The 27,983-nt window shown below is 49.3% G+C and overlaps 1 protein-coding gene across 2 annotated transcripts; it reads left to right on the top strand.

Moving 5' to 3' along the window:
* The first annotated feature begins 4,604 nt into the window (after positions 1-4,604).
* Positions 4,605-26,194, top strand: ODAD4 (outer dynein arm docking complex subunit 4). Of its 2 annotated transcripts, XM_043904598.1 has the most exons (12): positions 4,605-4,819; positions 6,772-6,903; positions 7,146-7,296; positions 7,945-8,006; positions 8,303-8,468; positions 9,785-10,009; positions 10,198-10,405; positions 14,812-14,898; positions 16,456-16,652; positions 21,020-21,120; positions 22,701-22,785; positions 25,513-26,194. In XM_043904598.1, exons 1-12 carry the CDS (start codon positions 4,706-4,708, stop codon positions 26,034-26,036), a joined length of 2,052 nt encoding a protein of 683 aa, XP_043760533.1. In that variant the 5' UTR covers positions 4,605-4,705; the 3' UTR covers positions 26,037-26,194. The 2 variants fall into 2 exon arrangements, with proteins under 2 accessions (XP_043760533.1, XP_043760534.1); XM_043904599.1 differs by lacking the exons at positions 7,945-8,006; positions 8,303-8,468 and having other exon boundaries at positions 4,615-4,819.
* The last annotated feature ends 1,789 nt before the right edge of the window (positions 26,195-27,983 follow it).

Below are 27,983 nucleotides of genomic sequence, written 5' to 3' on the forward strand. Positions count from 1 at the left end.
CTGTCACCTCTCCCAGGCCCTGTGTTTCATCTGGGAAACCAGGCAAATACTCTGCTTCCTCCCTTCTTCAGGTGCTGTGAAGATCACAAAGTGTTTTGTAAGCTGCCAAAAAGCACACATTACTGTTATTATTTTATTGGATATTTAAAAGCATCTTTATTGATGTCATTGAAGTATGATGAAATTTACACATTTAAGGTACACAATTTGATGAGTTTTAACACACATGTACATGATGAAAATGTTACCACAATCAAGATCATACACATAGGGAATTCCCTGGCCATCCAATGGTTATGACTCTGCCCTCTCACTGCCGAGGGCCTGAGTTCAATCCCTAATCAAGGAACTAAGATCCAAAGAGCTTGGTGGCATGGCCAAAAAAAAAAGATAATACACACATCCTTCATCTCCCAAAGTTTCCTTCTACTCTTTTGTAATCAATCCCTCCCTGTCCTAACTCTGTGTTCCCAGGATACATCATTTTTCTTTTGGGCAATAAAGATTATGTTTGCATTTTCTAAAATTCTATATAAATTGAATCATATAGTCTTTTATGTATGAATTGCTTTGTTCAGCATAGTTTCTTTGAGGTTTATCCATATTATGCATGTATCAACAGTTCTTTCCTTTTTACAGCTAAGTAGTATTCCATCCGGAGAAGGCAATGGCAACCCACTCCAGTACTCTTGCCTGGAAAATCCCATGGATGGAGGAGCCTGGTAGGCTGCAGTCCAATGGGGTCGCGAAGAGTCGGACACGACTGAGCGACTTCACTTTCACTTTTCACTTTCATGCATTGGAGAAGGAAATGGCAACCCACTCCAGTGTTCTTGCCTGAAGAATCCCAGGGACGGGGGAGCCTGGTGGGCTGCCGTCTATGGAGTCGCACAGAGTTGGACACAACTGAAGTGACTTAGCAGCAGTAGCAGCAGCAGTATTCCATCACGAAGATAAACTATGATTATTTATCCATTCACCAGTTGATTGGAAATGTTTCCACTTTGGGGCTATTACAGATAAAACTACTGTGGATGTTCTCATACAGCTTTAATTTCTCTTGGGTAAATTCCTAGGAGCAGACTGGCTGGGTCATATGGTAAGTGTGTTGAACTTTTTAAGAAGCTGCCAAACCATTTCCCACAGAGGTTAAACCATTTTACATTCTCACCAGCAGTATATGAGAATTCTGGTTACTTACCATCTTCATCAACACCTGGTAAATTCAGTCTTTTTTCACTTTAACCTTTCTAGAAGTATGTATCGGTGTCTACTTGTGGGACTTATTTTGTATTTCCTAATGACTAAAGACACTGGAGCATATTTCATATGCTAATTGACCATACATATATCTTCTTTGATGATATAGCTATTAAAATCTTTTGCTCACTTTTTATTTGCCTTGTTATATGGAGTTGTAAGAGCTCTTTATTTATTGTGCATACAAATCCTTTGTCAGATAGATGTTTTGCAAATATTTTGTCCCAGTCTGTGGTTCACCTTTTAATTTTCTTAACTTTGTTGTTTTTTAAAAAATATAATTTTATTTATTTATTTTTGGCTACCTGGGTCTCCATTGTTGTGCTGGCTTTTCTCTGATTTCAACGAATGGAGACTACTCCCCAGTTGTGGTGCACAGGCTTCTCACCGCAGTGACCTCTCATAGCAGAATACGGGCTCTAGGGCATGCAGGCTTCATTAGTGTGGCACGTGGGTTCAATAGTTGCAGCTGCCAGGCTCTAGAGCTTAAGCTCAGTAGTTGTGGCTCCAAGGCTTAGTTGCTCCTTGGCACTTGGGATCTTCCCAGACCAGGGATCAAACCTATGTCTTCTGCATTGGCAGGTGGATTCTTTACCACTGAGCCACCAGGGAAGGCCCAATAGTGTTGTTTTGAAGAACAAAGAATTTTCACTTTGATGACATCACATTTGTTTTTTGTTTTTCACTCTATTACATTCACCTATTTTTCTGGTTTTATAATTCTGCCTCTTACATTTAAATCTTTTGAGTTAATCTGTCTATATTGCATAGGATAAGGGTCAGACTTCTGTTTATTTTGGCATAGTGAAAGTTGCTCAGTCATGTCCGACTCTTTGCAACCCCATGGACCATACAGCCAATGGAATTCTCAAGGCCAGAATACTGGAGTGGGTAGCCATTCCCTTCTCCAGGGGATCTTCCCAACCCAGGGATCGAACCCAGGTCTCCCACATTGCAGGTGGATTCTTTAACAGCTAAGCCACAAGGGAAGCCCTTTGGTCACCCAATTTTTCCAACACTATTTGTCCAAAAGATGATCCTTTCCCCAATGAGTTTCTTTAGCAACATTAATCAAATATGTGTGAATCTATTTATGGACTCTATCCTGTTCCATTGATCTATTTAACTATCTTTACACTGATACCATTACTACAGCTTGAAAGTAAGTCTATCCTCATCTCCCTCACAGGCCCACAGAACTTTGAATAACAATATCACTTTGGGTAGTTATTACTGTTTATGTATCTCTCTCCCTGATTAGACAGAACTCTTCCAGGAAAGGAACTGTGTTATATTTTTTATATTGGTACTAAAGTTATTCTTTACAAAACTAAACTCATTTTGAGATAACTACATCACACTGCTGGTGTAGTGGTATCGTGGAAGATTCCCATTCTTGCAACCCAGGTTCGAGTCCCTGGAGGTGCAGACCATGTTTGGGTTTCCCTGGTGGCTCAGATGGTAAAGAATCCACCTGCAATGTGGGAAATCTGGGTTCAATCCCTGGGTTGGGAAGGTACCCTGGAGGACGGCATGGTAACCCCCCACTCAAGTATTCTTGCCTGGAGAAGCCTCGTGGACAGAGGAGCCTGGTGGGCTACAGTCCATGGGATCACAAAGAGTTGGACATGAGTGAGCGACTAAGCACAGCACAGAGATAGCTACAGATTCATATGCAGCTTTAAGAAAGGATATAAAGACAACCCATTTACCCTTTATCCAGTTTCCTCCAATGGTAACATTTTGAAAAACTTTAGTGCAAATATCATAGCCACAAAATAGAGATCTTATGCATATTTCTCCAGTTTTACATGTACTCATTTGTGTGTAGTTAAAGATATCTTCTTAATATTTAAACCTTAATAATTTTTTTTTTGAATGTCCACTAATGTACACAAGGCTAAGACCCTCACAATTTTGTTGGCTTGGAAGTTGACCATTCTAAAGTAATGTAGTAAGGGGACTTACCTAGTGGTCCAGTGGCTAAGACTCTGGGCTCCCAATGTGGGGGTAGGGTGTAGGGGGGTTAAAGGGGTTAGAGGGGGGGGGTGTCCCAGTTTCATCTAGATCCCACATGCCACAACTAAAATGATCCCCACATACCACACACAACAAAGATCAAAGATTTCCAGAGCAGCAACTAAGACCTCTGGCAGCCAAATAAATATTTTTTTAAAATAATGTAAAAATAAAGTGTTTCTTGGAACTTAAAAGAACCTGGCCCACCTTTTAATAGAGGGGAGCAGGGAGAGTAGGGGAATGGGGGAGGCTGTCAGTAAAGACCCTGAAGATGTGAGAGCCCGCCACTAGCAGGTGCTCACTAAATGTGTTACACTGAAAGGTTGAACTCAGAGTTATTTTGCATGTAGCCTAACGCATATCCTCACCCCGGGAAGGTTCATCTTCACTTTCACTTGGCAAAAGTGAAAATTTAAGGCCTGGTGCCCTACGCTGTGACAGCCCAAGCACTCTGACTTCAGAGCCCAAAGCTGTCCCCCTTTGATGGTGTTTGTGTTCAGTCGCTAAATCATATCCTTGCAGTCTGGCCTGTACAGGGACTGAACCCAGGACTTTGGCGTTATTAGCACCTCGCTCTAACCAACTGAGCTAACCAGCCAGGTGTTTATGTATCCAGCAGCTTATGTAGCTCAATGGGATTCCCTTGTGCTCAGACAGTGAAAGAGTTTGCCTGCAATTCAGGAGAAAGGAGTTCGATCCCTGGGTCGGGAAGATCCCTTGGAGGAGGAAATGGTATCCCACTCCAGTATTCTTGGCTGGAAATCACATGAACGGAGGAGCCTGAGGGGCTCCAGTCCATGGACTCGCAAAGAGTCGGACACGACTGAGCGACTTCACTTTCATGTCCGACTCTTTGCGACCCCATGGACTGGAGCCTGCCAGGCTCCCCTGTCCGTGGACTGGAGTGGGTTGCCATTTCCTTCTCCAGCGGATCTTCGTGACCCAGGGATCAAACTCAGGTCTCTGCATTGCAGGCAGATTCTTGACCGTCTGGAGTCACTCTTAAGGGTGGTAAACGTGCACAAATACTTGCCACGAATGCATTATCCCTCTTTGGAATTATGCCCCCAATCTTTTCCTTGTCTTCCGAACTGTCAATTTTTTTTCCTGACTGTGGCTTCTGAACGCGAAGCAACTCCGGGAAGAACCGATGGAGCGTGCAACTGCCAACACTACAAGTCGCAAAGAGGCCTCCTTGAAGCGAAGAGCCACGCGCTCGTCGTGGTCCAACCAGTGCGCGGCTTCCTAGGCACCAGCTACACAGGCGGCGGTTGCGCGCCGGACTCCGCCCCGCGCTCGAGGGGCGGGGCCGGAAGTAATTTCTGTCTCCCGGTTGCTAAGAGACGGAGCTTCCACAAACCAGACTGAGGTTCTCAGGCTTCTTTTCCTTCCTTTCTCCGCTTCAGCGTCTCCGAATTCCGTCACCATGGCGGACCCAGAAAATGAAGTCTTGCGAAGCACCTTTCCATCTTACATGGCGGAGGGCGAGCGGCTGTATCTATGCGGGGAGTTCGCTAAAGCCGCCCATAGCTTCAGCAATGTGAGTCGTGCTCTGAACCTTTCAGCTACCCTTCACTGAGGTCTTGATGATGCCTGGACCACCCTATTGTTTCCATTATTCCATTGTTACTGATTGATGCACCGCTGTCAAAGATAAACCCCTGTTTAGCCATTTTCTACCATTTCCCATTTGTATTCTACCTGGTTGTTAATACTCAACCTCTGCGGTAAGAGTGACCCCGTCTCCTATATTTTGCTCAAATGTTTCGTGATTGGCCTCCTTCCTCGGTTTCCCATAACTGACCAGGAGGTTGGCTGGGGGACTGCTTGCAGAAGGGAAGTCTCTGGCACACAGCTGCTTATGGAAGGTGGTCGGTCAATAAATAACATCTTTTGCTGTAGTATAAATTGTTCCAATCCACCCTAAGGGGGTTGAGTGCTGTTTTAGGATACCAGACATACTGCTAAGTGGCAAGCTTAGGGGGAAGTGCTGTTATTATGCCATTTTGAAGATAAGAAAGCTTTTATAGAAGTTGAGTAACATGCCTAAGATCACTGAACTAGCAGGTGGCAGAGGAGGGATTCAAACTCAGGCAGTCAGACTTCAGTGCTGAGGTGCTAACCTTACTATCATACACTACTGTACTGTCTTGCAAATAAGCTATTGGATGTTTTATTATGACTGTTTCTTTTACAACAAATAGCCCGCTTGTCACAAATAATGGGGTGGTAGCATAGCTCTCTAACGTGTCCCAAGACTCCCTCTAAAGTCAAACTTCTCAGTTGCCACCTAGAGTCTTTAGTCCCTTTGAATCACCAACCGCATCCTAAAACCAGAAATAATGGATCAGATGGGCCAGCAATTAAGTTCAGGAGCCTTGCCCCCATCCATTCTCCTTTTTCTGGAAACTGTTTCATCTTGGAGAAGCTCAGGTAGGGAAAAAAAACACCACAAGGGCTTATAGCTTTGGGTGAGAAGTGGTCTTTTCTGGGAAAGAAAGGCTCTTTCTGGAAAAGTAGGAAGGTTTTAGATGGAAGTAGATACAATCTGGTGGCTCAGAAAGGACATCACACTGCAGGCTATGTAATGATCTCAGACAGGAGAAGAAAGGACATGGGGACAAGGAGAGGCTTTCCATTCCCACTTTGGGTCCAAAATCACAGTTTCCTTTTGCCTGGCATTTTCATCTTAATCCCCTGAAACAATGACTGATTCTCAACAAGGTATGTAAAAAGAGAGGGTGTGTACAATGGGTAACACAAGTTGCAGATCATCCTAAAATCCATTTTGTTAGCCTTCAGAATGCTTGATCTTCAAATAGTATTGTTTTTAAAATATTTATTTGGCTGCGTGGGGTCCTAGTTGCAGCCCACGGGGTCTTCATTATGTTATCCCTTGTCTTGTCATGGGATCTTCCGTTGTGGCACACGGATTCTCTAGTTTTGTCACCGGGGCTCAGTAGTTGTGCCGCATGGGCTTAGCTGCTGTGTGGCATGTTGGATCTTAGTTCCCCGACCAGAGCTTGAACCCACAACCCCTGCATTGCAAAGCTGATTCCTACCCCTTGGACCACCAGAGAAGTCTCCTTCAAGTAGTATTTTGAATGTGTTGTGCAACCATTTCAGGTTCACGGTTGAATTTGTTAAGCACTAAACACCCTAGGATTCTAAGTGAACTGGAGGAATCCCAGACACTGGGGAAGTTCAGTATATCCACTGGGTAGTATAGTATATTCTCACATCTCAACCAGTGGTTTCCACAATAGCTTGTGATTTGACCTTGTCCATGATAACTACCCGCAGATAACCTAGTTGACTAAGCAGAGATCAGGGTGGTGCTGGTTTCAGTCTGAAAGGATCCAAAGAAGACCTGTTTGCTGGCCTATGGAGTCCCCCTGCAATTCTGGCAGAAGGGTTTGGGCTGCTGTGTCCAGTCCAGCTTCTTACTTCACCCTGCCAGAAGACTGTTAATCCAAGTGGTTCCTTCTTCAGGCTCTTCACCTTCAGAGCGGAGATAAGAACTGCTTGGTTGCCCGCTCCAAGTGCTTCCTCAAGATGGGAGAGCTGGAAAAATCCCTGGAAGATGCTGAGGCTTCACTCCAGGGTGACCCAACTTTCTGCAAGGTGACTGTTTGGGTGGGAGGACTCCTTCTCGCTTTTCTCTCTGCCTCTACCTGCAGCAGCCTCCAATGGTTAAAGAGCCAGCCAGACTGCCTGGAGTTGATTGTTGTTTTCTTTCATAGATCACTTGCCTCTGCCCCTGTATCCCAACATTTGTTCTCAACCCAGGGGTCCTTACATTCCACCACACCTGAGTCTGGGAAGGCTTTGTCTGTTCCCCTTGATTTGACTTCCTCTCGTTTCAGGGGATTTTACAAAAGGCCGAGACCCTGTACACCATGGGCGACTTTGAATTTGCCTTGGTATTCTACCATCGGGGCTACAAGCTGAGGCCTGATCGGGAATTCAAAGTTGGAATTCAGAAAGCTCAGGAAGCCATCAACAACTCGGTGGGAAGTGAGTGGCCATGGGGCCTATGTGCTTCTTTGGGAGGCTCTTGGAATCCTTAGGTTTGGAGGGAGGCCTCAGGTACCCTGGGTGAGCACCCACCACCGGGAGGACTACAGGGAGCCCCTAGCTTAGATTTGGCTGCTCCTGATTTTCTTGAGGATTAGAAACTGTCCACTGGGAGGATAGTCTCCAGTCCACTGTCCTGAGCACTGCAGCATCTGGTTCTCTTCAAAACCAGATGAAAAGCACCATTTCACTCACCCCAAGCCAGAAGAGTAGGCCTCTTTTTGGCCTGGTGTCATAGTACAGAATGAGGTTCTGAGCAGGGCCTTCCCTGGCCCCTGCTTTCCTCCCTTACCCCACAGGCATCAAAGGCTGGCTGTCCCATCGATTCATTGTGTGCAGGTGGTGGTGGGGGGCAGGGGGGCTTGCCACTGTGGGTGGCAGTGTGTGTAAATAGAAAGGGGCCCTGGTGTCCAGGGCCTGTCTTTGTTTGGAAATGTGGCCTTGGGCTAGTGGGGGTGGCTTGGCTGCTTGGAGAGAGTTGAGCCAGGTTCCACCCTCCCACCAAAGGCCAACTATTTCCACATAAAATATGTGATAGGTTGTGCCTAAGGCCACTGCCGACCTGAGCCCCAGCTTCTGTCTTTGCAGGTCCCTCTTCTATTAAACTGGAGAACAAAGGGGACCTGTCCTTCTTAAGCAAGCAGGCCGAGGTAAGGGCCTGGCTCTGACTCCACCTCCCTCAGAAGGCAGAGGCCACACACGTGCCTGAGGAGCACATGGTTCAGTGGCTCTGAGTGCCTGCGAGTGAGGAGCTCCTGCCCAGCCCAGGCGGTCAGGGGGTTCTGCCCCAGCTCCCACGTGCTGTTCCCATACCAGACATCCTCCATGGTTCTCAGCGCGCAGACGTCCTGGAGGGAGGGGTCTGGGATCCCAGGCTCGGGGAGCCTTGGCTGGTGCTCTGGGCTCCTTTCTGAGACTCTGTGGGGGTACTGCTCCATCTTCCCAGAGTAAGCGAGCCCAGCAGAAGCCTCATCTCGTGAGACAGCTTGTACACCACCCCAAGAGAGAGAGCAAGCGGAAGGGCTCGCTCAAGAGCGAGAAGATTGTCCGCCAGCTCCTGGGCGAACTCTACGTGGACAAGGAGTATCTGGAGAAGCTCCTGTTGGACGAAGGTGTCGGACACTTTGTTTGCAGCAGGGAACTCGGGGCAAAGAAAACCTGGGGTGGATGCTTAACACATGAACCAGAGGCAAAGCCTATAAAACGATATTTGCTGACACGTTCCTCTGGACGGGTCCCACTACCGTTCTCACTTCACAGATGAGGCATAGGGAGGTTACGTAACTCAGTGATGCGGTTCTCAGATTGGAAATCAAGAAGTCCAGTTTCAGAACCAGTACTCTTAAGTGCTCTGGTACCCTGGGTGGGAACGCCAGAGATCTGGGTTTCTTTACCACCTTGGTCCCTGAAGGGGCAGCCCCCTGAGCCTTCAGCGTATACCAAGGGCAAAGGAATCCAGCTCAGAGGTGCTCACAGGGACTCCCAGGACTGTGGAGTTAGAATGTCCTAAAATCTCATCTGGTCTAATCCCTCCTGTTATCGGTAAGGAAAGAGAGACCCTGAATCGGGAGTAACTTGTGCAGGGTGACAAGCAAGTTAGTGGTGGGGCTGACAGCAGCACCCAGGCCTCCTAACCTCCAGTTCCACACTCTTCCCCCTGTACCACACTGGCAGGAACAAGAAATAGGAAGGCGCCTTGAAGTGAATGTCTCGTATGAACACTGGTGCTGGGAGTGTTGCCATTAGCTGTTGAGCCCACACAGGGATCACTCTCAAATCCAAGGGCTTTTCTCCAGAACTGACTTCCCAAGGTCCTCTGTAGGATTCCCTGCGGGTTGCATCTCAGGAGCAGCTTCACGGCTGGCCCGTTTCCTCTGTAACAGGTCTGGATGCTTCCCTCTCTACAGAGGAGCTTCCACGGAGGGGAGAGGTGGCCCACATGTTACCCAAGAGGCCTTAAAGCTTTACTCCCATTTCTGATCTCTGCTCAGGTGAGCGAGGAGAGCTCGGCCATGCCCCTCTGGCTCCCAGTTTGCCCTGGCCCACTTGGTACCCAGGGACTCACTGAGCACTGGCAGCCGGGGCCAGGTTCTGCATTTCTACTTGGACTATTCTGAGGACACAGCTTGAATAAAGGAGCCCCGAGGGCTCTCAGAAAGCAATCCACCAGCTGCTGCTTCTGCTAGCTTGTCATGTCTTGCCATGAGGGGCCGATGCCCTATGTCCTGTACCATAGGCATGCCCCAAAGGGGGGGCTCCCGCTTCATCTGGTCCCAGATAGACCCCCCTCTCCCACCCAGGTGCTCTTGATCTCGTTACTGTCCCACAGTTCCAGGTAGAGGTCCCCCCAAGGACACCTTTAGTTGAGAAGAGGTGACTCCCCTCGATCCCTGTTCTAGTTGGCTCCTCCCCACCCCCTTTCCCACAGATCTGATCAAAGGCACCATCAAGCGTGGCCTGACCGTGGAGGACCTCATCATGACAGGCATCAACTACCTGGACACGCGCAGTGACTTCTGGCGGCAGCAGAAGCCCATCTACGCCAGGGAGCGGGACCGGAAATTGATGCAAGAGAAGTGGCTGCGGGACCGCAAACGCCGTCCCTCGCAGACAGCCCGCTACATCCTCAAGAGTCTGGAGGACATTGACATGTGTGGGTGGTGTTCTCAGAAGGGCTGCCCCGTGGCCCTTTGGGGACAGAGCCACATGGCAGCTGGGGCGCCCTGGCTTCGCTCGGCCACTGGATGGAATCTGGGGGCAGGGTGGGGTATGGGATGCGGGCTCTTCTGTTGGCCAGGGGGAGACTGCTCCCCTCTCCACGACACCTCTTTCCTTTCCCAGTGCTGACTAGCGGCAGTGCTGAAGGCAGCCTTCAGAAAGCTGAGAAAGTGCTGAAGAAGGTGCTGGAATGGAACAAAGAGGAGGTGCCCAACAAGGATGAACTGGTGGGAAACCTGTACAGCTGCATAGGGAATGCCCAGATCGAGCTGGGTCAGATGGTGGCGGCCCTGCAGAGCCACAGGAAGGACCTGGAGATCGCCAAGGAGTAGTGAGTGCCTGCATAGGCTCGGAAGGCCAAGCGGCCAAGGCCCAGCTACATACTGACCTTTCACTGGGGCTGCTGGGGCTGGGGGCCGAGCCCCCGCTTTCTACTCTGCATGCCTGAGGTAGATACCCTGGAGTGGGGAGCCACCTCCCCAGGACAAGGGCACATCTAGACTGTCAGCTTTTTTGCCACAAAGAGGGAGGGTAGAGGCCGCAAACTCCAAAAAGCTCCCTGTGGTTTGGCTCTTAGGGATATTTTTATTTTTTAAAAAATACTTATCATTTTATTTATTTGTTTGGCTGCGCCAGGTCTTAGTTGCAGCCTTCAGGATCTTCAGTCTCCGCAGTGGCATGCAGGATCTTTTAATTGCAGCATGTGGGATCTAGTTCCCTGACCAGGGTTCAAACCTGGGCCCTCTGCATTGGAGCGCAGAGTCTTAGCCACTGGATCAGCAGGAAAGTCCCAAGAGCTTAGGCTTTTGAGCTGTACCTTCCAGCTTCGGGGCCTTAGGCAGGGCACTTAACTAATGTCTCTCAGCCTCTGTCAAAGGGGCATAATGGTAGCCCCTACCCAGTAGGGTGGGAAGGAGAATGACATGCAGAAATTCACATAAAGATCTCAGAACAGCACTGTGTAACCATGATGACTATTGTAACGTCAGCTCTCATAGGAACCAAGTCTTCCCAAGACTTGATGGCCCCTCCCAGAGGTACCATCACTTTCTGGGCACCCTGGTTCCAACCTCTGGAGTTGTTCATGACTTTGTCTTGCCCAGTTTTACTTGCCCCGCAGTTCTGAGCCCCCTCAGTCTCCCATCCTCCCATGTCCACGCAGGTCAGCCCTTAGCTCTCCCTGTCTCCAGCTGCTCTTACAAGTCACCTCCAGAGACGCACTGCTTCTTATCTGTCAACTGTTTTCCTGCTGACAAACAGGCCTTGGCCTCTCACTGCCTGCAGGTTCAAATCAAATGGACCTTTCCTGGGCACTCAGGGCCCTCTCTGAATCCACTTCTGCACAACCCTCCAATGTCAGGCCACTCTTTGGGTCAAACTGGGTTTCCTGAACACACCTGCCTCCTGTCCTCTCCTCAATCACCGGAACCCTGTAAGCTGTCCATCCATTTCCAGTTCATTTCTCACCAGCCTCCCACGTTGCACAGCCAGAATCTCATGTGTTGGGCATTCCTGGTTCGCAAACAATGGCTAACTTTGGAGACAGACCTGGCTTTGATTCCTGCCTGGGGCACTTGAAGCAGTGTGGTTTTAAGTTGCTCACTCCTCAGTTTCCTCATCTCTAATGAAGGCATGATAATACTGCCTCATGGGGAATTTGAAGTACAGACAGTATCTTGGATCCAATCTTTTCCCATGCCTTAAAGACATAAATCTTCACATAAACAGCAGAATCTGAGGCATTTCCACTTGATGTCTCATGGGAGCCCCCAGTTTAACATATCCAAAGTGGAATCCATCATCTTCCTTCAAGACCTCTTACACTAGGGCTCCCTTTCCGGGAGAATGGCACTGATGGTCGTGTTGTCCCCAGGAAGGAGCCTAGCTGGCTTCCCAGACACCTCGCTTCCTTCGCTGCCCACGCCAGCCTGCTACGTCCTGTCCATGCCTCCTCCTCCTATCAAGAGAATCTTCCCTTCCATTCCCCTCCCACAGCTGCATCCACATCTTCCTCACTTCTTGCCTATTTCCTCTGACCTGGGTTTCCTGCTGCCCAGCTGGCCCTTCTATGCAAAACATAGTGCATAGTTCAGTCCCATCACCTGGCCCGCCCTTGCTGACCTGACTTGTCCTGATCTCTGTTGACTTGGCTGTCTCCAGGCCCTTGGGCATCCTGAACCCTGGCAACAGCGCATGGCTCTGCTCCTACTCTTTTGCCAGCGCTTTCTTCATCAGCTCCCTCCTCCCCGTCCTTCAGATTGTAAAGAAGTACTTCCCCCTGGGGAAAGCCCTCCATGCGCCCAGAGTGACCTAGCAGCCCTCATCCACGCTCCCCCTCCACATGCCACATGTTTCGTCTGCCTGATGGACCTTAGACTTTTTTTTTTTCCCCATTTATTTTTATTAGTTGGAGGCTAATTACTTTACAATATTGTAGTGGTTTTTGTCATACATTGACATGAATCAGCCATGGATTTACATGTATTCCCCATCCCGATCCCCCCTCCCACCTCCTTCTCCACCCGATTCCTCTACCTTAGACTTCTCTATTCCCATTTTTACCCCCGCACCTGCCCTATAAAGGACATGCAGTGAATACGTGCTTAGCGGCTGATTACGTAAACAGTGGTGTTCCTTCAGCAACGTTGATTCCTTTTCCTTCACCGGCCTCCAGTCTCACCCGTGAGTCTCATGTGTATGCCCCACATGCTTCCTCAATCAGATCAGCCCCACCCCCTCCTCCAAAGACCACCATCCTTCCAGCCGTGGCTCAAATCCGACTAGTCTGAGTAGCTTTTCCAGTGACCTCAGTCAGCCCTCATTTCTTTCCCTGATTACTGTATGGATGATTTGATTGCAGGCTTTCCCCATCCTGCACATCTTAGTACACATTACTTAGTTATCTTAGTACACATCACTGTTACAAATAAATCAACATATGTCAACTTATTTATTCACACCACAACAGAGCAGCCACTCTGGAAGGGGGTCATCAGAGCTGCAAACTTGGCCCTGGAGCCCCAGAGAGGGGAGATGAGGGAGCCTCTGAGAGACGGGGGAGATAGGGCCAGGGAGTGGCCCCCCGAGGCAGAGGGACAGGGCAGGGGTGGGGGGTTTGGGGCACTCCAGGTAGTGTTGGGGGGGCCAGGACCTGTGGGGAGTGGGAGGAGGGGAGGCCCGCTGAGGAGGGAGGGCCGATAGGAGTCTGTTCTCACACCAGTTCCAGAGGCATCGTACTTGACCCAGGATGTATGGTTCTGAGAGCAGAACTCAGACGTCTCCCCTCTCCCCAATCTGGGGGCCACATTGAGATAATGTCCTCCTGGCCCCTTTGCAACATATTTACTTGTGTACATGTGCATATACATAGGATTTTAAAAAAATAAATATTCCGTTATGTGGCTGTGCTGGGTCTTGGTTACAGCAGGTGGGATCGTTAGCTGGAGCTTACAAACTCTTAGTGGCGGAATGTGAGATCTAGTTCCCTGACCAGGGATCACACCCCAACTCCACACTGGGAGCATGGAGTCTTTGCCACAGGACCACCAAGGAAGTTTCCCCATAGAATTTTTAAAACAGAAATGACCCATTTCTGTGGGTCTTTTTTTTTTTTTTTTGAAAAGCCTGTGTCTTGGAAAGGAACGTCTCATTCTTTGAATGGCTTCAGAGAAAGGTGTTTCGGCGCCTGCAATGACGTGCGTAACCCCATCCCTGGGCAGCCACTGAGGCTGCTCCCCTTTGCCAGCACACACGCAGCTCCAGTGAGACCAGAGACACACGTGGGTATGTCTGTGGGGGGAGGGAGGGCTTGGTCAGATTTACATGTGAGAAGGCAGCCCAGCCCTGTGAGGAGAGGGAATCAGAGCAGAGCTTCCTGCCTCTGGGGGTTGGGGGCTGAGGGGCTGGGGGACAATGGGAAGAGGGGGAGCTGGCCAGGGAAGGAGGAATGAGGGGGATGCTGTGGGAGGGGGCTCAGGTTGGGTTTCTTGGTTTATTTGTTGGGAAGGAGATATTTTTTAAAAATTTAGTTTTGGCTGCGCTGGGTCTTTGTTGCTGTACGCAGGTTTTCTCTGGTTGTGGCAAGCGGGAGCTACTCTCTAGTTGTGATGCACAGGCTTCTCCTTGCAGTGGCTTCTTCTGTTGCAGACCACAGGTCTTAGGGCATGCAGGCTTCAGTAGTTGGGGCTCACGGGTTCTAGAGCTCGGGATTCGTTGCCCCACGGCTGGTGGCATCTTCCTTGACCAGGGATCGAACTTGTGTCCCTTGCATTGACAGATTCTTAACCACTGGACCACTTGGAAAGTCCCCCACACATTCATTTTTAAGATGAATAAGGCATTGGACATTGTGCGAGCTCCTATAATCTGACTTTTTTTTTTCATAATCTGATTTTTTAACCTAAATGTATCAAGGACATTTTTTGTACACAAAAATTGCACTGATTGCATTTAGATTATTTCCACTGTTTATTATTATAAGCAATACTTTAATGAGTCTTCTTGTCACATCTTCTGGAGGTAAATTTCTAGAAGGGGAGTTGCAGGACCAAAGGGGTGTCTTTGTAGGCTGTTGCCTGTTTGCCTTCCAGAGAGATTCCGATAATGTCCGTTCCCATGAGAGGGCCACGGTACCTCAGCCTTGCCAGCCTGGACATTGTCCTCCCAACTGGCCCGTCTTTGCCTTCTTTCTAGTTTCCATAGTGCCTAGAATGACCTTGTCTTGCTTGTTCCCTACAGTGATCTTCCTGATGCCAAGTCCAGAGCCTTGGACAACATTGGCAGGGTTTTTGCCAGAGTCGGGAAATTCCAACAAGCCATTGACACGTGAGTGACCCGGGACCACCCCCTCCCTACTTGAGGGCTAGGACATCCCAACCTCCCCCTGGACTCCCAGCCTGGGGCAGGATGTCAGGCAAAGAGGCCTCGGAAGACCCGAATTTGGCTCCTGGCTGTGCTAGGTGACCAGAAGAAAGCCACTTTGTAAACTCTGGGGCTCATCAGCGATATTAATTAGTAGAATAAAATCAACATTTTCTCCCAATTTCCCGTTAACAAGCATCGGGACACTTGTTTTTAGGCATGTGCGTTATCAAGCCTCTCCTCTGGACGTTCTCATTCTACAGGTCTGGGTTGGAGCTCAGGAATCTGGTTTTAACAAGTTCTCCAGGCAACCCTCACCTCTGGCCAAGTTCATGACTGGGTGGACCATTGACTTCTGGGAGTTCTTTGGAGGTTATTCTGTGATTCTCTGGTCACATGGGGTCACTGGGAATGGAGCCTGAGCCCCCTAGAGACCTTAACTGATGGACTTTTGATGTCCAACCCTGGAGCTGGTGACCTGCTCCAGTGGGGTGATTCAGCCCCTGGGAGACTCAGGGGCGGGCTTGACTGCAGAGAGAAATTGTCCTTCAGGCCTTTGTTGCTTGACTAGAACAGACTTGTTGACCAGAGCCTGGCGCTCCAGGTCATTTGCTTTCCCCAGTGGCCCCTGGGGCCAAAAGACAGAGGCATGTGAGCATTCACCCACCCATTTGTGTCTTTTCATAATAAAATGTTTTATAGTAAATATGTGCTTAATGTGGGGCTTCCCTGGTGGCTGAGCTGGTAAAGAATCCACCTGCAATGAGGGAGACCTGAGTTCGATCCCTGGGTTGGAAAGATCCCATGGAGGAGGGAAAGGCTATCCACTCCCGTATACAGTCTGTGGGGTCACAAAGAGTCAGCTGTGTTTAACCTTAAAATATTCATTTGGAAAATATAGAAAATTAGATGAGGAAGTCTTCAGTCCCACCACCCAAAGACAAGTGCTCATTCTGATCCTCCTCTGACTTTTATTGATATTTTGTTTTTTCATCCCAATCTTTTTTACTGTGTTGATTTTCTCTTAAATGTGCTTAATCATATTCTTAAAGGTTATGTGTGGGCTTCCCTGGTGGTTCATATGGTAAAGTGTCTGCTTGCAATGAGGAAGACCTGGGTTCAATCCCTGGATCGGAAAGATCCCCTGGAGAAGGAAATGGCAACCCACTCCAGTACTCTTGCCTGGAAAATTCCATGGATGGAGGAGCCTGGTAGGGTTTGCAAAGAGTCAGACATGACTGAGCAACTTCACATTGACTTTCAAAGGTTATGGAGTTATTTCAAATGCTATTTTACAAACATTATTTTCAGCTGTGGTATCAAAGCCAATTCTATAGATGCACCAAAATAACCCTGGTAGTTTAAAAAATATGTTAGTGCTTGTTAGCTCCACTCCTGCACCTAAAAGAACTGGTAGTTGGAGGACAGTTTTTCTTCGGCCACCAGTAGGAAGCCCAGTCTCCTAAGTCCGAGTGCAGGGCCTGAGTGGAGGAAGCTGACCCCAGTTCTTGGTGTCCCTAGGTGGGAGGAGAAGATCCCTCTGGCCAAAACCACCCTGGAGAAGACCTGGCTGTTCCATGAGATTGGCCGCTGCTACCTGGAGCTAGACCAGGCCTGGGAGGCCCAGAGCTACGGTGAGAAGTCCCAGCAGTGCGCCGAGGAAGAAGGGGACATGGAATGGCAGCTGAACGCCAGCGTTCTGGTGGCGCAGGCCCAAGGTACAGGTGCCCTTCCCAGCCCTTCCCAGCCCTCAGGCCCTGCTGTCACGCCGGGGCTGACCTCTCCATCCTAATGGATCAGACAAATTCTGATTCTGAGAGTGGGGGTAAAGCCCCGCGTTTTGACCAGTGTGTAGTGCCTACTTTAAGCTACGCTCAGTTAGGGCTTGGGAGATCCTGAGAACTGCTCTGCCCTCGAGGAACTCAGCTGAGCTGCATGCAGACCAGCAGTGTCTTGTCCTCATCAACACAGCTCCACCGGTCTTGGCTCAGTAGCCTTTATATATTTGTCTTGGCTCAGTAGCCTTTATACGTGCATTCTCTGCATTCTCGCCTTAATCACTCTGCAAGCCCGTGCTGGAGGTATTGTCCTCCTTTCATAGGCTGGGAAATGGAGACTCTGAGTGCTGCGTCAGATTGCCCCAGGTCTCAAGAGGGAGCTTTTTTAGGGGGCTGGAAAAGTTCTGAAGCTGAGTTGTGGTGTTCATTGCACAAGTCTATAAATTTTCTAGAAATCATTGAACTGTATGCTTACAAAGGGGCTCATTTTATACTGAATGAATCACATCTCAATAAAGTTAATGGGCTTGTTAATAAAACAGCAAGGGATGGGGGTGAGGAGGAACAGATGGAACAGGATTGGCAATATTTTGGTAATTTTTAAAAACTTTTATATTGGAATATAGTTGATTTACAATGTTGTGTGAGTTTTAGGTGAGCAGCAAAGTGATTCAGTTATGCATATACATATATCTATTCTTTTTAAGATTTTTTTCCCTTGTAGGTTATTATAGAGTATTGAGTAGAATTTCCTGTGCTGTGCAGTAGATCCCTGTTGATTATCTATTTTATATATAGTAGTGTATTAATATATATGTTAATCCCAACCTCCTAATTTATCCCTCCCCACCTTTCCCCCTTTGATAAGTTTGTTTTCTGAGTGTTTCTGTTTTGTAAATAAGTTCATGTGTATCATTTTTTTAGATTCCACATAGAAGTGACATCATATGATATTTGAATTTAGGTGATGAGTAATGGGGATTCATGATACTATTCCTTTGACTTTTCTGTATATTTGAAATATTTCACAATACAAGTTTAAAAGGGTAAATAGCTCTAGGTCACAGTAATAAGAAAGCCCTGGAGCTGGGTCTCCTGTTCACAGTTTCGAACCCGCCCTGCCCTGGGCACGCAGCTGACCCCAGAGAAGGGGGGAAGCATGACAGGCACTCTGATCACGGGTCTCATCAGTCATTCACTTACTCACATCATTAATGCTTTCCTGGCACCTTTTAGGCACCAAAGCTGGGCATACAGTAGGAAGAAAATTGATAACTCTTCCTGTCCTCCTATCTGAGGAGTAACTATTTTTTAATATTTATTTATTTGACCACACTGGGTTTTAGTTGCAGCACATGGGATCGTCACTGTGTCATGAGGATCTTTCACAGCTGGGCACTCCTTTGTGGTGTGTGGGCTTGGTAGTTGCAGCTGTGGGCTTAGTTGTTCTGAGACATGTGGGATCTTAGTTTGATGGCCAGGGATCGCGAACCCTTGTCCCATGCATTGCAAGGCAGATTCTTAACTGCTGGACCACCAGGGAAGTCCCTGAAGAGTAACTTTGAAGCAGAAGCATTAAGAATGCAAAGGCACCAGTCGTTCCAAGTTCTGACGGCAGAAGTTTTCAGCCAAAGGAACCGCATTTAGGGAGGTGGGCAAGAGTTTGGCTGATTTAAGAAACTGATGGAGACTAGTGTCGAGCTTCTGGGGGCCAGGAAAGTCTGGAGGAGGGAGGCTGGTGAGGGGCCAGATCCACAGGGCCTCTCAGGCCTCCTTACACATCATGGATTCTTTCCTAAAAACATAGAGGAAAAAACCACTTGAAAGCTTTAAACTGGGGAAGATGTGATTACTGTGCCTTTTCCTAGAACTCTTTCCTGTTTCTGTGATGACTTTTTTTGTTTGTTTGTTTTTTGGCTGCACTGCAACAGGGCTTGCTGTAGGATCCTAGTTCCTGACAAGATGTTGAACCTGGGCCCTGGCAGTGAAAGTGTGAAGTCCTAACCACTGGACCACCAGGGAATTCCTGTCCCTGGTGAGGTCTTGTTAGGTTCTGAGGGCCTCTGGAGAAGCAGGCCACTCACTACCGGCCTCAGTTTCCATGCTATACGGTGGAAAAGTCCAGTCCAACGCAGCAGCCAAGGAGCCCCTGGGTTATAGAGGCAGCCTGGCCAAGTGGGCAGATCTTGGGCTCTGCAAATGGGGATAATTATAGTGTGTATGCTGGAGAAGGAAACGGCTGGCAACCCACTCCAGTGTTGTCGCCCGGAGAATCCCATGGACAGAGGAGCCTGCGAGGGCTACAGTTCATGGGGTCACAAAGAGTCAGACATGACTGACGTGACTTAGCACATATAGTATGTATGTATCTTCTTCATAGTGTGAAGACATGAGGTAATGGCTACGAGTGTAAGCACTTAGAATAGGAACCAGCATACAGCGAGCTCTCCAGAAATACTCATTTCTTCCTTCCTACCCATCAGCTTCCCATAAGTGTTTCCAACAGTGATAAGAAACAATTAGTCCCTGGAAGAGCCAACAAAAATATGGATATACATGTGTGGATTTGTGGATGCACAGAGTGAGGAAAAGAAGGGGGAAAGGGCCCCCAGAATGGAGATAATTTCAGGTTATAGATTCAGTTGAAAACAAATAGAATGGTCTTTAATGCTTCACTCACTTGGGTGTTATGACTCCTATTCTGGCCTACCATGTCAGAATGACATAGACATTTATTCATGGTGGCCTCTGAGGCATTACTCTAAGTTTTCTTCTTTTCAAATGTGTATTTGAAAAAAGAAATGTATAGTGACGCCACAGACTTTCAGAACTATGTTAGAATCGCTTTTCAAATGTAATTGCCTTTTGCAATTTGACTTATGGATACAAGGCCCTTCTTTCCCCAGGAATCCTGAAGCAGTCTGTGGGAGAGGGGTAGATCTTGGGGTACTAGTTATAGGAGGAAGCAGTGGAGGGACTTCCCTGGCGGTCCAGTGGCTAAGACTCCATGCTCCCGACGCAGGGGGCTCAGGTTTGATCCCTGGTTGGCGAACTAGATCCTGCATGCCACAACTAAAGATCCTGCCTACCACAACTGAAACCCGGCACAGCCAAATTAATTAACTTTTTAAAAAAGCAGAAGCAAAAAAAAAAAGCAGAAGCAGTGGTGTGTAAAGAAAATGAAGTGTGGGGTTCCCAGCCCCGGCAGGGGAGCACTTTTCTCCTTCCTTCCTGAAATTAAGCTTTTTCCAAGGGCAGTCAGTTCAGAGCCCTCATCCCTGGCCCAGTGCTAACTGGCCGAGTGAGTGCCCTGGGGTGGGTAGGGGTCTGCTTCCTCCCTGGGTTCCGGTTGTTCCAATGTGGGCACTCTTGTCCCAGCCACTGGCCCATGAGGAGTCACATCCTGTCTTGCCAGACTGTGTTTGGTGTCCACAGTGTTCTTTACAAATCTGAGTAAACATTAAAAAAGAAAAAAAAAAAAATAGATGTCTTCTCCTGGAACCATTTAAAGATGGGGTGTAGTGGGAATTCCTAATAATGTAATTTCACGCCTTGAGAAATTTCACAGAAATAGCACTTGGAAAAACAGCATATTAAGAAACTACATTGATGATTATTTTTCATGTCTTTCTTAGAATTATAGCCTTGTTACAGACCCCAGGACCAGACCCAGAAGGGATTATGACTGGGATCATAAAAGCATAGACCTTGGAACTCGGTCAGCATCAGGCATGAACGCTGCCCACGCACTTGCTAATTGTTCCTGAGACTAGCCCAGAGGGGAATGGACTGGGGTAAACACAAGGAGATCTGGACTATGTCAGTGTAGTCCATGATATTTAGGAGTATGTGATTGATATGGCATGTGTCTTGAGAAAGATAAGATCTGAGGAAGTCTTGTGGTCTGCAGTTAGGAATAAAAGCTGGACTCAGAGTGGACTCTGCACCTCAGTCCAATAGAGGCTGCAGGTCCCCTGACCCATTGCACCAGATTTCATGTTCTGTCTTCATTCTCGTCGCCTGCTCCTGGACCATTAGGGCAACAATGGGGCAGGATGGAGTTGTCCCCCTGGAGACGCATGATGTGGGCACTGACCCCTTCCCTCACTGACTCTTGGCACCTGAAATCCAAGGTTCAGGTGCCCAGGTTCTGCTCCCTAGTGATGAGGCGGCCCAGGAGATGTCTGGCAAGGGTGGTGCTGGGCTGCCTGGTATTGCTGCTCCTGAGGGCCCCTGGTACCCGCAGGGCAGCACACAGCATCACCATCCTCCTGTTTCCATCCTCCTGCCTCCCTTGTTCCCTGCAGTGAAGCTGAGGGACTTCGAATCGGCCGTGAACAACTTTGAGAAGGCCCTGGAGAGAGCGAAGCTGGTCCATAACAACGAGGCGCAGCAGGCCATCATCAACGTGAGCCTCTCTCTCTGGGGGTGGGGTGGGGCAGGCCCGGGACCCTCAGCCCCAGATGTTTATTTCCCCTCAACCGCAGAGCACCTTCTAGGTAGGGCAGTAGCTTTGCACTGTTTGTTGTTGCCATCAGTTTATATAGCTCCCCAACCAATACATGTACTGTTAACTTTGTTTTTTGGCCACACTGCACAGCAACTTAAGGGATCTTAGTTCTCCAACCAGGGATCGAGCCCACACCTGCTGCAGTAAAAGTCAGCATCCCAACTACTGGACTGCCAGGGAACTCCCCTCAATACACTTAGTTTTATTTGAAAAAACAGATGAAAAATAGCAAGTTTTACAAAACATATTTACCTTTATTATGTACGCTGATATTTCTTACTCTGTTTTTTCTTTACATTCCTTGTCTTTAATGCTGGCTGAGACCCCCTAAACGGACTTTAGGACTTGCACTTGGAAAAGTGCAGCCCCCACAGAAGACAATAGGAAAGCAGTGTGATGGCCTCACTCACCAGTCCAGACCCGCGCTGCTCAGTCAGGCGGCCGCTAGCCACCTGCAGCATTTAGAGTAAATGGAGTTAGAAGTAAACGAACGTTGCAGTTCAGTTCCTCAGTCACACCAGCCACATTTCACGTGATCAGTTGCCACGTGAGGCCTCGGGGTATCACACGGTGCAGATCTAGGGTCTTTCCAGCCCTGCAGCAAAGGTGACGACGTGGTCCCGACCCTCGGGAAGCTGAAAACACAGTCCCTCGTTCCTGACTGGTGCGGCAGGGACTAGGGGACTCAGACTGAGAGTTCCAGCAGGCAGGCAGAGCTGGGCCTTTCCCCCTCACGGAGAGGGAGGGTTTGAGGTCGCCTTGGAGGCTGGGCAGGGTTTTGAAAGTAGGAAACAGAAGTGCCCATCAAGCCAAATACACACACAGCCCTAAATGGCTCCTCATGGGACCTAGTCCCTGACCTCTCACCCCCGATTGGCATCTCCAGGCAGGAAAGCGTATATACTGAGGGGCAGACCGCACTGCCTAAGAGCATCCAGGCCCAGCGATCCAGGGCCTGTAGACATTCCTTGAGAGTCTAGTGGTGTGTCACCGAGGCCAAGTCACAGGGAGGGCTGCAAGAAAGCAGAGTTGCCCTCAAGATACAGCACAGGCTGAGTTCCCAGTCCCTGGCTGTCCTGCAGAGGCCCTGGAAGCCCCTCTGAAGGCAGGCCAGCCCCCAGCCCCACCCCCACCCTCGGTGTGCTGCCGAGTCCCCTCCATGGCTTGCTGCCCGGCTGCAGGCTGAGGGGCTTGCCTTGTCTCCTTTAATTTGGCTGAAGCTTTAGGAATCAGTAGACAGAGGCAATCCTTCAAAACATGCCTGAGTCTGAGGGAGATGAGTTTGAGTCACCCCCTGCAGTGTATCTCTCATACCACTTAGCGTGGAGATTTCCAAGTCCATAGGATCCATGAACCTCAGGCAGGAGTAGTCAGAGGAGCCAGGAGAAAAGGGAGGCGGGGCAGGGTTGGGGCTTGGGTGGGGAAAGGACAGGTCCCACAGTGTTAAGAGCGTTCACTGATACTCCTCTCGCCCACAGGCCTTGGATGATGCCAACAAGGGCATCATTGATGAGCTGAAGAAAACCAACTACAGGGATATACTCAAAGAAAAGAAGGAGAAAGGTGAGTTTTGGAGCTGGAAGACAGCAACTTCAGAAACCTGCCTGGGCTCTCCTTCCAGCAGTCCTCCCCACGCCTCCTGCTGCTCCTTCAGTTGGGCTTGGCGCTGCCCACTGGGCATTCTGATTTCAGTGCCGCCAGCAGCCGCTCCCGAGGCAGGAGGGGGACCCCTCAGTCTGGGGTCATATCCCATGCTGTCCACCCTATTTCTTCAGTACTCCTGTATTTTTTAAAAAGATGTATTCGTTTATTTTATTGTTTATTTTACTTTCTGGCTGTGGTAGGTCTTCGTTGCGGCACACAGGCTTTCTCTAGTTGACTGGGGACTACTCTGGTTGCGGTGCTCGGTGGGGCTTCTCTTGTTCTGGAGCATAGGCTCTAGGTACACGGGCTTCCATAATTGCAGCACATGGGCTCAGTAGTTATGGCTCATGGGCTTAGTTGCTCCAAGGCATGTGGGATCTTCCCAGACCAGGGATTGAACCTCTGTCCCCTGCATTGGCAGGTGAATTCTTAACCACTGGATCACCAGGGAAGTCCAGTACCCCCATATTTCTTCAATTCATCAAATATTTGTCAAGTGCTTGTCACCTGCCAGGGAAGTGTGAGATTCTGGGGGTGACAGAAGCTCGGCCCCTGCCCTGGAGGAGCCCACAGCCCAGTGGGAAAGCGGGGCACCTAAGTCTCCTGAGCAGGGGGCCACGCTCTGCCGTGAGAGCCTGGGCAGGGCGCTCCCAGTTCTCTGGGGTGGTAGGAAACACTTCCAAGAGGAAGAATCTTCCGCTTCAGGCTCCAGAAGACGCCCAGGTGTTTTCCCAGTGCGAGGTGGAAGTCTGAGGGCATTTTAGGCAGGAAACAGGAGCAAACACGGAAGCAGAACAAAAGCAGCTTACACTGTGGGTGCTCTTACCACTGGCCACACTGGGTTAACCTCAGCCCGAATGATCTCACTAGACCCTCACTGCCGGGAGGCGGAGGACACTGGAGCCTGAATCATCAGCCCGGGTCACTCAGAAGTCTGACTGGGAGCCACACTCACCCCACTGTGGGCAGCTGCTCTTCAGGGTCAGCAGTGAGCAGGGCAGGGTCGGGACGGGGGGCCCGAGGGCCGGCTGCGGTGCAGAGGTGACAGGACTGTGCCGGTCTAGCCTTACCACGTTCTTTCTCCCAAGAGTTCCAGGGAGTGAAGAGGCCTTTGATCCCCATCCCCACCCCCCAGGCACTAGCTATCTGAAAGGCCCCCATGAAAGGAGTGAGGGAAGAGGAAGTGGCTGGGACTCCAGGCCCCAAGGAGTTCTCAGGGATGGGGGCCGGGCCTCAGAGTGGTGGGGGTGATCGTAGAAGCTGATCTCCACTCAGTGCTTCCTGCCTGCCCAGGCACTCTTTTAAGCTTTATACATACAGATTCATGGGATCCCTCCTGGAGCACTATGAAATGTGTTGTTTAGTCACTCAGTCGTGTCTGACTCTTTGTGACCTCCGGGACTATAGCCCGCTAGGCTCCTCTGTCCATGGGATTTTCCAGGCAAGAATACTGGAGTAGATTACCATTTCCTTCTCCAGGGAATCTTCCCGATCTAGAGATCAAACCCACATCCCATGCACTGGCAGGTGGATTCTTTAACGCTGTGCCACCTGGGAAGCCCAAAATAAGTATGACATGCTTGATCTTACGGATGAGGACGTGGGGCCAAGGGGTTAAAGTCCCACAGTGGTTTCTAGTCTTGGACAGCCTGGCTCTGGAACCCATGGTTTTACCATGGTTCTACATATACTATTTCTGTCACCCCCACCCCATCCCGTGGGGCCCTCCCTGCAGCCACATTGAAGTAAAGGGCAGCTAGGGCTGGGGCTCCCTCAGGGCTTCTGGGAGGACAGAGCTCCTTCCGGGCACCAAGGCTGAAGCCCTCTCGGATCCCGGCACAGCAGCGGGAATCTGGGTGTGGAGTTTCTGGGCACCTGAGCAGTCAGATGATGGCCTTTTATTACCCAGTACCTGCACATGGTGGCTGGATCCCCTCAGAGATCTGCTTCTGCCTCCACACACTGTTGGAGCCGCTCTCAGAAGCCACAGAAGCAGTAATGTCAGGGGACGCAGCAGGTGCTCCAAGCATTCTCCTTTCTTGGCTGACAGCACGCTGGGAAAGGCATCCTGAAAACTTGAGGAAGGCCCCCAAAGGCACAGGCAGCTGCTGGGCACTCCCCTTCCTGGACAGCAGGTGGCAGCATTGCATGCATCTTCACAGCCAACAGCAGCCTTTGCTGGCTCTGAACCCAAAGTCCCTGTTGACTCTTAGAAACCAGGACTCCCAGGAAGAGTGTGGAGGAGACTCAAGAGGAGATTGGTACCTTTTCTCTGACAGCTGGTAAACACCAGGAGCAAAGATCACTTGGGTTTTAAAATTGCCCTGCATCTGAACTTCCAGCACAATTTGCTCACTTTTTTTTAAACAGGGGAACCTCCCAACAAATGATGAGTGTGCTCCCCAGGGACAAAGAGAAATGCAGAATGAGGATGCCAAAGGAGAAGCCTCTGTCTTTTCCCAGCACCTGAACTAGTTCTTGTAGGGAAAAACAAAGAATGTGGGCCGGGGGCGGACTGTCCTGGGTTCAAATCTTGGCTTTGCCAATTATATTCAGTGTGACATCGTGTGTGATTTCCCCTGTCTCAGTCTCAGGCCTCTCAGCACAAACTTTCACCTCTCTTCTCTCCTTTCTCCTGTTTTTCAGAAAATGCCACTATGTTGGATGGTCAAACACGGACGGCAAAGGAGAAGGAAACGAGGAAAACAAAAGATGAACCTGAGAAGGTGATGAAGCAGTGGGAGCAGGAGCAAACGGAGAAACAGCCCCAAGGTGTCTTGTCTAAGGAAACTCTGGGGGTCACAGCTAGGCGACCAGAAGAGAGGCAGAGAGAAGACCCAGGAAAAGCCTCATGGAGGAAAGAATTGGGCGCAAAGGTGAGAAGTCCAGGAGACACTGCCAAAGGACAGTTTGGAGAAGCAGGCAGGACAGAAGAGAACAGAGAGGAAACCAGGGAAATTTACAGGAGGCCTTCAGAACTGGATCAAAACCTTTCAGATGAATCAAGCCCAAGGGAATCAGAAGGACTAGAGAAGAGACTTTCAAAAACTGACGGAGGAGAGTCGGAAGCACTGGGGAAAACGGAATCAGGAGAAATAAAAGAAATGGAAATAACAGAAAATTCTGAAAAAATAGAAAAAGATGAAAAGGAAGATGAACCCATTGACTAGGCATTAGGATCAGCAGGCTGGTGTTCTCAGGGACCATGGAGGTCTTACTAAACCGGACATTCAAGCTGAGCTTTCTCTCTAATGTGGACTGGGTCCAACAGGTCATCCTGTCTCTATTACCGTTTTCCCTTTAAATGTGTATCTTTCACTCTTACAAATCCCGAGTCTGTCATTTTGCCTCCTTATCGCCACCCATTCTCAGAAGAGCCTTAGAGAATGAATGCGTGGGCATGGGGGTCCCACTTGCTGAGCAGAACTCTGACATTCTGACTAGGGGAGAAACATGGAGATCCCCTCCCCAAACAAGGCCTGACCCACAGTATCACCAAGGTGTGAAATGTGGTCCTCTCCCCCAGATCCTGTGCGAGGACCTTGTGGAAGAAGTGAGAAAGATGCTAAGAAGAAAGGGTTTCAGGGGAGGAAGAAACAGGTGAACTCCAAGGAACTCCAGAAGCCTAAAGTGGGGAGGAAAGAGAAAGGCGTGGGAACAGAGGTATGGCTGCCCAGCTGCTGACATTGGTTCATCTTGCTGAGTACCACTGTGTGCAGGGTACTGTGGGGGCTCTCTGGAAGAAATAAGGATGGGACAACCTCAGCCATCACACAGCCAGGGAGACCTACTTGTAAACCCCGAAGCCTTGAAAACAGAATGAGGTGCCTGCTGGCACTGGTGGGGCTCTTGGAGCTCAGGGGGAGAAGGAAGATGTCTGGCAGAGAACAGGGAGCAGCTGGGAGTAGGAGTTGCCTCAGGACCCACCTGTGCCACCCTGGGGGCCTGCATACAGTCCAGTAAATCAAGCTCCCCAAACTTGCTTCATCCTCTGTATAACAAGTACCTGTCTCAGGGCTTGATGCTTAGCACAGTCGCTGGTACACAGGAAGCTCTTGACAACCCACCCGAGCTTCCAGTGGTTTCACAGAGGGGCGGCTAAGCAGCTGCCCCAGAGGAGGAGTTAAGAATTTCACTGCTTTATCTATCTAGCCCCTTGGCCACTGCCATCCTAGTTCCAGCTCCATAGTTAATGGAAGGGTTGGGCCTGGTTGGGGCAGAGGCTGACTTTGGGCCTGCCAGACTAGGGAGAGGCAAGTGAGGCATTTCAGCTGCAACTTTTAAGAAACATAGGGTCAAAAAAAACTCAGTAAGCAAGAGAAACAGTATTTTAACGCAATATTGCAAAAAAAAAAAAATTGCAAAACTCAGAAATTGAATATTTCCTGCCACATCAGTAAACAAGGATGTCACAGTCATCAGCGATTGCAGCCACCTTGGAAGGTGAGCTGGTGAGCCCTAAGGGAGCACAGAAAGGAGAATACCTGCAACCTAGCAAAAATCAAACCATTCCCTACGGCTGAGCTCTGAGGAAAGGAAGTTCAGGATGTGAAAAATACCTGACACAGGCTCCAAATAGCTGAGGTGCATATTAAAGGAATGATTTCAGTGAGCCCCCTCTCTTGCATCTTCCCATACATAGAAAAGCTCTAAATTCCTTAACTTGGGCTATCTGGTTTTCTTCAACAATAATCTTTTCCACCTTCAGACTACCCTTTGTTGGAAAACTTCTATATAATGCAGCTCCTACCCTCGCCTCCTCAGAGCAGTTTTCTCAGGGTTACTTGAGAAACTATCTCCCTGGCTTGAAATGCTAAAAATTCCCGCGGAATAAAACATAACTCAACTTTCAGGTTGTGAATATTTTTTAAATAAACAGCCTGATGATGAGTAAAATACCAAAATTTTAAAGAAAGACAGGATTCGCCTTCGCACTCGCACAATCCTGCCTCAAATCTAATCTCTACACTGGGCCGGGGGCGGGGGGGTGCCTGCCTGCCTCTTTGCCGAGTTCATCATTACCAGGTGCAAGAAAGAGGCCAAGCTCCCCCCTCCCCAGCCCCCATACCCCGCCCCCGCACAGGCGCCTCCAAACAGGTCCTGCCCCAGGGCGGGCT

This window comes from Cervus elaphus, chromosome 5, assembly GCF_910594005.1.
Source record: "Cervus elaphus chromosome 5, mCerEla1.1, whole genome shotgun sequence".
NCBI classification, from domain to species: Eukaryota; Metazoa; Chordata; class Mammalia; order Artiodactyla; family Cervidae; genus Cervus; species Cervus elaphus.